General features: G+C 40.9%; 1 protein-coding gene across 1 annotated transcript; it reads left to right on the forward strand.

The window, feature by feature from the left end:
- Nucleotides 1-531: 531 nt before the first annotated feature.
- On the forward strand, nt 532-4835 carry LOC100492911. The gene is made up of 6 exons (XM_031893717.1): nt 532-628; nt 995-1024; nt 1452-1469; nt 2979-3011; nt 3593-3712; nt 4510-4835. Exons 1-6 carry the CDS (start codon nt 580-582, stop codon nt 4611-4613), a joined length of 354 nt encoding a protein of 117 aa, XP_031749577.1. The 5' UTR covers nt 532-579; the 3' UTR covers nt 4614-4835.
- Nucleotides 4836-9377: the final 4542 nt, after the last annotated feature.

The raw sequence follows: 9377 nt of genomic DNA on the forward strand, positions 1-9377 counted from the left end.
AAATTGGTTCTAAAATTCTAAATTATTTGATTAAAATGGAGTCTATGGGAAATGGGCTTTCCGTAATTCAGAGCTTTCTGGATAATGATTTTCCAGATAATGGATCCCATACCTGTACAGGAACATTCTAGAATATTTCAGACATCAAATAAGCATTTGCTTCAATAGTTACTATACTACTAATACTACTTGCTAATTGGTTGATATAGGAGATTAGACCAGTAGAGAACTTTGCAGCTTTTATTACACTTTCACCATAATGTCTAAAAATCAGTCAGATGTATATTGGACAGGTTAAAATGGGGACAAATCCTATATCTGGTGATCTAGCCAAAAAAAAAGACAAATAGATCTTCTGGCTTTGGTTGCCTCTGTGACCTCAGCCTTACAGTGGCTCCTGCATTCCTCTCTTGTTATCTATAGTGCATTGTAAAATTGCCTTGGAAGCTTCCAGTGGAATTATCTCTGGTCTGTACTAGCTTTTGGACTGGGGTGGGGGCAACAGTTGGAGGTGGGACAGGAGAGTTAGATAAAAGCAAGAAGAGAACCTTTCTGAAGAAGGAGCCTGAGAGAAACAAGATGAACCCCATGGTGCTGTGCTCTGTGTTTGTGGCTGCCATACTTCAGGGTAAGTGAGATACATACTATAGGGGACATAGAGTACTATAGGTGGCACCTTTCATTTCAGTTATATGAAATCTGGATGTCAGATATTTTATGTTGTTTTTTGGGGTTAGTAATTACCGTGGAATGATGATAATTCTGCTGCTGTATTGTCGTTTTTGTTGTGAAACCATGCAAAATGGGAATGGTTTGGCCCACTGGTAGAGAATGGTATGAACTGCCCTCACACCCCCACATTACTTTCTGCCCAAGATTCCTCCCGATGTACCTGCCCTTTTGGTAACCATAAGCTTCTACAGAGGGGAATAAATAGTGGGCAGCCGTAGATATACACCAGCATTCTAACCTTTGCTGTTTCTCTCCCCTTCAGGCACTGTGTCTAACACTACAAAGAAGCTCGGTGAGTATAAACGTGCCCCGTGCCAGTTCTACCTGACCCAGTTCTACCATACCCAGTTCTACCAGACCCAGTTCTACCATACCCAGTTCTACCAGACCCAGTTCTACCTGACCCAGTTCTACCAGACCCAGTTCTACCAGACCCAGTTCTACCTGACCCAGTTCTACCAGACCCAGTTTTACCAGACCCAGTTCTACCAGACCCAGTTCTACCTGACCCAGTTCTACCAGAACCTTTCCTTTGTTCCACAGGCAGTGGGATTCCTGGCTATAGAATGGGAAATGGCTGAGAGCTGCTGTGGGTGTTTAGGTTACCATTGTTTTCCCATAGGAGAACCAACAGTTCCCTAAGGAGGAGCTGAGAAGAGAGAAACTATCCCATAATAAGTCACAAGTACTAAACTAATTTAATTCAAATTCTTTTTCAGATCCAGGCACTACAACTGGTAAGTAAAAGCTCTGTTGGATGTAGGGCGCAATGGGCATTGAGTTCTGCTCAAGTTAAACATCAGCCTTAGCTCTCACTGGGATATGTAGAGTCACTGTGGGACCAGTACCTGTTACTCCAGTTTGGAAAGATACTTTTTTTAAAATGTATTTTAAAGTTTTTATTTGTATATTTTTCAACTTAACATAAAGAACGAAAGGGGAAAGCGGAGAGAAAGAGCAAGACAGAGGGAAGAGAGAAGGAGTGTAGAGCTGGTATTGGAGCCAGTTTGTCTTTATTGTTGTTGTATGCTGACCGAGGAGATTTCTGGGGTTTCATAGAAGGTATAACTGGGCAGCTTTTTTAAGGCACAGTGACATAGTTTCTGTTAAATGTTCTACAGCAGTGCTGTCCAACTTCTGCGGTGCCGAGGGCCGGAATTTCTCTAGCATACATGGTGGAGGGCCGCTAATGGAAGCCAGTTTTGGCCACTCCCCTTTTTGAACCACACCCACTTCAAACAACACCCATTTTATCACAATGGTGGTAGTGCAGCAAAAACCCAAATGCTTGGTCCTCACTGCGGGATATCAACAGTTATTCATATATGAAAGAATTATATTATGTCATATTAAAACACACCCTTAAATCCATATGCCTCCTCCTCCCCTGTGGATAGCACCGCAACCCCCAGCAACATAATTACACACCTTAGGGACCATTTAATGGCTGTTTCCAACTACTAACAAACTCCCAGAACAAACCCCTGCCAGGTTCACCTCTCACAGGCAGCATAGGGCAGGCAGAGTATGGCACACACAGGCAGCACTCTGCCTCCCTTATGCTGTCTGTGTGTGCCATACTCTGCCTGCTCTATGCTGCCTGTGTGTGCCATACCTTCCCTGCCCTATACTGACTATGTGCCATACTTTGCCTACCCTATGCTGTCTGTGTGTGCCATATACACAGGCAGCATAGTCCAGACACTACATACAATGTCTGAGGTGTGAACAGGGGAACAATGGGGGTGATTACAGCCTGAGCCTGAGGTGTGAACACTGCAGGGGTTGAACAATGCAGAAACTAAAAGGTGTGAAAAACAGAGGGGATTACATGTTTAAACAATACAGAGGGATTACAGCCTGAATCTGAGGTGAGAACCATGCAGGGGGCCAGTGAATCCCAGTACTGATACTATTTAAATCTTACACAAAGGTAAGCCATCAAAGCAGCCAGACAGGTGGGGGGCCACACAGAGGGGGGTCACGGGCCGCATGCGGCCCGCGGGCCGCCAGTTGGACAGCACTGTTCTACAGGAACCCCTTTAGGGATGTTGTGCCTTGAGCCCATCTCCCAAAGACAAAGGACACTGCTCTCCATCTTGATGATAGACCCTGTGCCCATCACTGCCCCAAAGTAATTCCTAATGTTAGTGATGAAAGAAACAGTAGAGAAGAGCTGAATATAGTAATAATATAGTATTACTTAATATAGTAATAACTTTTCTTTTTATCTTTTTTCTATATAGTGATGCCGAATTTCATACCTCCACTGTTATACAGTAAGTAAACAGCAGTCTCATCACCCAACTGTATCAGCTTTAATATGGTGGATATTGTGGAATGGCTAAAGCTGGTGGGTGGGTGTGCTGGAATATATTGTCATATATCTCTAAGGTTGCCAAGAGGATTACCAAGTTCTAAAGAAGCAGTCTTTGAAATAATATATATTTGAGCAGGTTCAGCATTTCATTTTACATTAATCTAGCCATATTGGTTTCTACTGGTGCTAAAGCCATGGTGCACAGGGGGTTTGGGCCACTGAGAACTGGGGCAGTTAAAATGCCTTCAAACAGGGCAGCTATCAGGGGGAGGGCAGACAGGAGCCCTATCAGGGGCCCAGCAGGGGGCACAGACTGCCACAAAAGCAGCTGGACTTTCCCTTAATGGGTGGTACCCGGGTGGGATAGGGGTATCATGGACATGGCCAGGGGGGAATATGGGGACCCCGTGATTCCTGTAACCATCACAGTGATACCCGGCACAATTGTACAGTCCCACTCAGCATGACTCTCAGCTTTCTGTAATTATTCTGAAATGTGATTGTTTTTCTTTTTTTCCCGCTGTCTCCCATTCCCTGCAGGGCTGCAGTGCTACTCTTGTCAGACACGTTCTTGTCATGTTTGGAATAAAGTGACGTGTTCCTATGGGGATGTGTGTATGGCAATCTATCGTAACTCAGCGCAGAATGAAAACCGTTTGGGTAAGCAGCATAAGTGATGCAATAAGTTACATTCGTGTAAGTGTGGGCATCATATTTTCATGTCTTGGGAATTGTCTTACATGGATTCTATTGTATCTAGTGTATACCATATACAAATATAGTGCCCAAAAGAGTACAAAGGAAACCTGTATTGTAAACTTTTTTGACCATGCATGTGCCCAAGAGCTATTGTTTTGCCAGCTGGGTTGCATGCAAATGGAGTCTGTGTAAAAGAACCCCCGTGTTAATTACGTGAATACAACTTGTGCACAATGTACCAAGGGGTACAAGAATAATTCCTGTGCTGGTGTATGGCTTGTGAATGGCCGTGGATCCATACACCTTAGACCTTAGCAAAATGAGCCTTAAATGCAAGTCTCCTTTTTATTATTAAATACAATCTGCCCCAGGTATTTGCCCCATTGTTCAGCTCTGATGCTCTGCACTGCTTCTTTCTATTGCATTTTGGCCCCTAGAAGGTACAGTTGCTCTTTCTTTACATTGTTTTCCTTGGCCCACATAGATCAAGGCAATACTAATAACCCCAGTCAATCCATACCAAGGTCTAGGCCCTACCTAATACAAGGCCATTGAAAAGAGAATCAGAACTCTGTACCTGTGTGAGTAGTGGATACAGAGTTGAAAGCTATTGGATTCCCTTACCTTAGGGAGGGGCTGCTATTGGGTCACATACTAACTGGACGCTATATACTATACTATATGAAATACTTAATACTATATATACATATATATAACTATGCCTCACTCCTATGCACATTCTCCATCTCCCTCCCTAGTATCCTGGAGTGGCTGCAAGAAAGGGCAAGATTGCAAATCAACACAGGGGGCCTTGGGAACAAAAAGAGTGCGGTGCTGCACAAGGAACTACTGCAATAACTAATGAGAAAATCTTGAATTGGAAAACAAACTGACTGTTATATGGAGAGAAACACTGTTCAAAGGTTATTGCTTGCTAAATGCAGGCAAGCATTTCACCACTTTTGCCACTAGGAGGCCCTGCATAATGATAATCTATGGACTCCACTTCTGTTTTTTTTTCCTGTTTGGAGCCAACATAACGGCTGACGCTGCTCATGTTAATAAAGCTAAATCTACAGAAATACCACTCTCCCAGGGTCAGTTTTATGCCAGTAGATTATGAGCATTTAGAATGTGTTTTATTCTGTATGGAGCACTACCTGTGCCTGGCAGCATGTTAAAAAGGTGGAACATGATCTGTATATGGGCACCCCATATCACCCAGGTTTAGTGATGAGTGAACCTGTCCCATTTTGCTTCGTCAGAAAATTTGCGAATCTTTAAAAAGATTCACAAAACAGAAAAAAAGGTTTTGACCTGGACAGCCCCATGAAAAACCAGATAGGTGGCAACCCTACCTACCATTGTGTGCTCTGTATAAATAGTACTCCTTATAATTTACAGTAGGGGGTACATTACCCCTTATAATACATGAGTGATACTCAGAGTTCCCTGTATAACTCAGCCTGCAGCCTTGTGCCTTTATATGGACACAGAACCCCTCAGTGACTGCTAATATCCTTATCATTTACAGTAGGGGGTACATTATCCCTTATAATACATGAGTGATACTCAGAGTTCCCTGTATAACTCAGCCTGCAGCCTTGTGCCTTTATATGGGCACAGAACCCCTCAGTGACTTCTAATATCCTTATCATTTACAGTAGGGGGTACATTATCCCTTATAATACATGAGTGATACTCAGAGTTCCCTGTATAACTCAGCCTGCAGCCTTGTGCATTTATATGGGCACAGAACCCCTCAGTGACTTCTAATATCCTTATCATTTATAGTAGGGGGTACATTATCCCTCATAATACATGAGTGATACTCAGGGTTCCCTGTATAACTCAGCCTGCAGCCTTGTGCCTTTATATGGTCACACAACCCCTCAGTGACTTCTTATATCCTTATAATTTACAGTAGGGGGTACATTATCCCTTATAATACATGAGTGATACTCAGAGATTCCTCTTTTAGAAACCATGGCACCATTGCAAGTCTGAATTCTAAAGTCAAAATAGCTGCATAATGTACAATTACACTTTTTTGTCCCCTAAATCTCCCTGACATCTTCCCGTTATTACCCATATTAATTTAAATTCATTAAAGCTAATTTAATTTTAGACTGTACTCTTTATTGAAGTAGAAATGTTCACATTTCCCATGCCAGAAGAATACAGGATTATCTATTGTGATGCCTCCCTCCTCTTCCCTTCTTTTTATTCTTCTCTCCTTCTCTTGTCTCCATGTTTCTGCCTTCCTTGCTTCCTTTTTCTCCTCTGTGTCAGTAAGACTGGATCTTTTCTATGGCTTTCTCAACAAATATTTACTGCTCCTTGGTTCAAATTTATTCCTCTTCCAATGCTCTTGCTCAGCCTGTGCGATGCTCTTCCAAGTGTTATTAGAAGTTATTGAGGAAGTCCTACAAGAGCAGACAAATTAAGTATCTATTCCCACATGACACCCCCGTCCAGCTAGAATCATCATTTCCTCAAATATTTACCTTCTTCAGCTGCGACTATGTCAGGCTTCTCACTGAAAGACAATAAAATCAATTACAAATGTGTCCGTTCAAAATGGAAATAGCATAGAAGTGAAAGAAACCCAGCAATACCTGCTTAACTTGGCGATCTTCCGTGCCAAGAATATTATTGCCAGAGAAGGCAACAAACAACCAACAGCAATGACAGAGCATACCATAATAAGGTATAGTCTGTTAGACTCGAGCAGGTCCTTCCGCATTTCCAGTATAAGATCTGTAAAGCAAATGAGATTATAATCACTAGATTATAAAGAAAACTACAAATTTATCATTAGATGATTATTGTATATCTCAAAAGGCGGCCATACATGGGCAGATTTAAGACCAATGTGTATGCAGAGTATTTAGCGGCCATAGAGTTTATCCTCACTAAGCATAGCAAAATGGCACTAAGGGGAAATGGATTTACCTTGTTTTGAAGCTAAAACTGCAGGTGCCGATGTGCTTCTCTCTGCATCAAGTAAACCTATGGGAGGTAAGGCATTTATTAATAGAATTGTCATGAGCATCTTATGAACTCAAGTTAAGGTTATCATTGGAAACAAACAGATGTAAGCATGGGGATTCTACTAATGGGGCCCTCTACACTAAAACTGTCTATTGGAAAATGATATGAACAAAAGCATAAAAAAAATACTGAGCATGTTTTGGAGCAAGGTTTGTCCAAACCAAAAAAAGAGGGGTCATAACATGGTCTCATAAGAATGTATTAACCCTCCTTTCCATTTGCATTGCCAAGCTTTTGGCCTGTCTCTGCCCTTATTCTACCAGCTCTTTTAAAAGTTGGTACAGTCGCCTAAATAATATAAATTCCAATAAGGGCTTTATCGGTATCCTACAAATGTAACACAGGCACCAGCTAAAACCATGAATAGGTACAAATGAAACCTTACCTCTTGATCCTTGCTCCGTTTGACTATTTTCAATGGCACCATCATCATCTTTATTATCATAAAGGTCATTGTTGCTATTGTCATTGGAGTCTTCAAGGTTTGGGACAGTGTCCATATTGATTCGCTCACAGAAGTTGCTGCTGCAAGAAAAAGGAATTGTATGTCAAATAAAACATCATAGCAAACATTTGGTAGAAGGAGTAGACATGCAAACACAGGACCTATTAATACCCTTTATACAGTATATATAAAAATACGGCCCTGAGTGTAACCATAAGAGAATGATGCACACACAAATATTATTAGGCACAATGTAACAGTACCTGAATTAGATGTGCTGGGTTCCATAGTTATAGCACGATCTCCCTTGTCATCCTCATTATCAATAATAAACTCTAAGCTAGCTCCTACATTGGGAAAAAAAAAACAATCTCATATTAGTTCAAGGGGCTCACAGGCATGTTCTATTCTAAAAAGAAAGTCAAAGAAATCTACAGCTTTATAGTTAAAAGAGCAACCATCAATCATTTAGAAAATATTACAATTTAATTTTTATCATATTAATATCAACTGTTTTCCAGGGTTAAAACCATCAGCAATTAATTTTAGTATATACTATAGTTTTCTTATAGTACAGAATTGTGAGATTACTAACTGAAAAGATCGTGCCTGCTTTTCCATTGAAAGTTGACAAAAATACAAAAATTAATAATAAGAATAATAAAATAGTTTTTTCCATGATCATTAAATACTGATTGGGCTTCTCCACGTTCCTCCTCGACAAGCTCAATCACTAATGAAGAGAATTCTAGGCGGAAACTTGATATCGTTTGATGGGAGGGTGTAGAGTAGGGGCCCAGGGATGAGTAAGCGCAGAACGCCAGTCCAGCTAGAATCTTCATTTCCTCAAATATTTACCTTCTTCAGCTGCGACTATGTCAGGCTTCTCACTGAAAGACAATAAAATCAATTACAAATGAGACCATTCAAAATGGAAATAGCATAGAAGTAAAAGAAACCCAGCAATACCTGCTTAACTTGGCGATCTTCCGTGCCAAGTATATTATTGCCAGAGAAAGCAACAAACAACCAACAGCAATGACAGAGCATACCATAATAAGGTATAGTCTGTTAGACTCGAGCAGGTCCTTCTGCATTTCCAGTATAAGATCTGTAAAGCAAATGAGATTATAATCACTAGATTATAAAGAAAACTACAAATTTATCATTAGATGATTATTGTATATTTGAAAGGCAGCCATACATGGGCAGATTTAAGACCAATGTGTATGCAGAGTATTTAGGGGCCATAGAGTTTATCATCACTAAGCATAAGAAAATGGCACTAAGGGGAAATGGATTTACCTTGTTTTGAAGCTAAAACTGCAGGTGCCGATGTGCTTCTCTCTGCATCAGATAAACCTATGGGAGGTAAGGCATTTATTAATAGAATTGTCATGAGCATCTTATGAACTCAAGTTAATTGTAAGATTACTAACTGAAAAGAGGTTACTAACTGAAAAGATCGTACCTGCTTTTCCATTGAAAGTTGACAAAAATACAAAAATGAATAATAAGAATAAAATAGTTTTTTCCATGATTATTACATACTGATTGGGCTTCTCCACGTTCCTCCTCGACAAGCTCAATCAGTAATGAAGAGAATTCTAGGCGGCAACTTGATATCGTTTGATGGGAGGGTGTAGAGTAGGGGCCCGGGAATGAGTAAGCGCAGAACCCTTCCCGGCCCCCTGCTCGGAGATGCCCCCATAGCACACAAATGCCCCCTCCCCACTCATGGAACAATAAGGGAAGCAGACCCTGTAGTCCGGACCCACTGTTCCCCGGGCCCCCATGCGACCACAGGGTCTACTTCCTCCAATGTTACGCCACTGCATGAAAATCAGTTCACTTCATTTATTCTATCTACAAGGAGAAGCAGATTTATAAAAAATTGAGGTATTTAAAAATATCTCAAAATAACTCGAAAATATTGATGGGGGTAATTTCTGAAAAAGAATTGAATCAAAAAACTCAATCGCTCAACATTGTGTTAAAAAAATGTGATCATACTAGAAACTTTCTACTCTTCATTTCCAATGAGCAAAGTTTGGAAAACCTAAATAGCTATGGAAACCTTTATCTGGAAACCCGTTACCTAGAAAGTTCTGAATTATCGGAAGGTTA

This window comes from Xenopus tropicalis, chromosome 9 (genome assembly GCF_000004195.4).
Source record: "Xenopus tropicalis strain Nigerian chromosome 9, UCB_Xtro_10.0, whole genome shotgun sequence".
NCBI lineage: Eukaryota > Metazoa > Chordata > Amphibia > Anura > Pipidae > Xenopus > Xenopus tropicalis.

What these genes read in the sequence shown, in the direction of transcription:
- LOC100492911 (XM_031893717.1), top strand. Translation starts at nt 580, where the DNA reads ATGAACCCCATGGTGCTGTGCTCTGTGTTTGTGGCTGCCATACTTCAG. An exon ending in TGTGGCTGCCATACTTCAGG is followed by an intron (nt 629 to 994) that starts GTAAGTGAGATA and finishes TCTCCCCTTCAG; the next exon opens with GCACTGTGTCTAACACTACA. An exon ending in GCAGAATGAAAACCGTTTGG is followed by an intron (nt 3,713 to 4,509) that starts GTAAGCAGCATA and finishes CTCCCTCCCTAG; the next exon opens with TATCCTGGAGTGGCTGCAAG.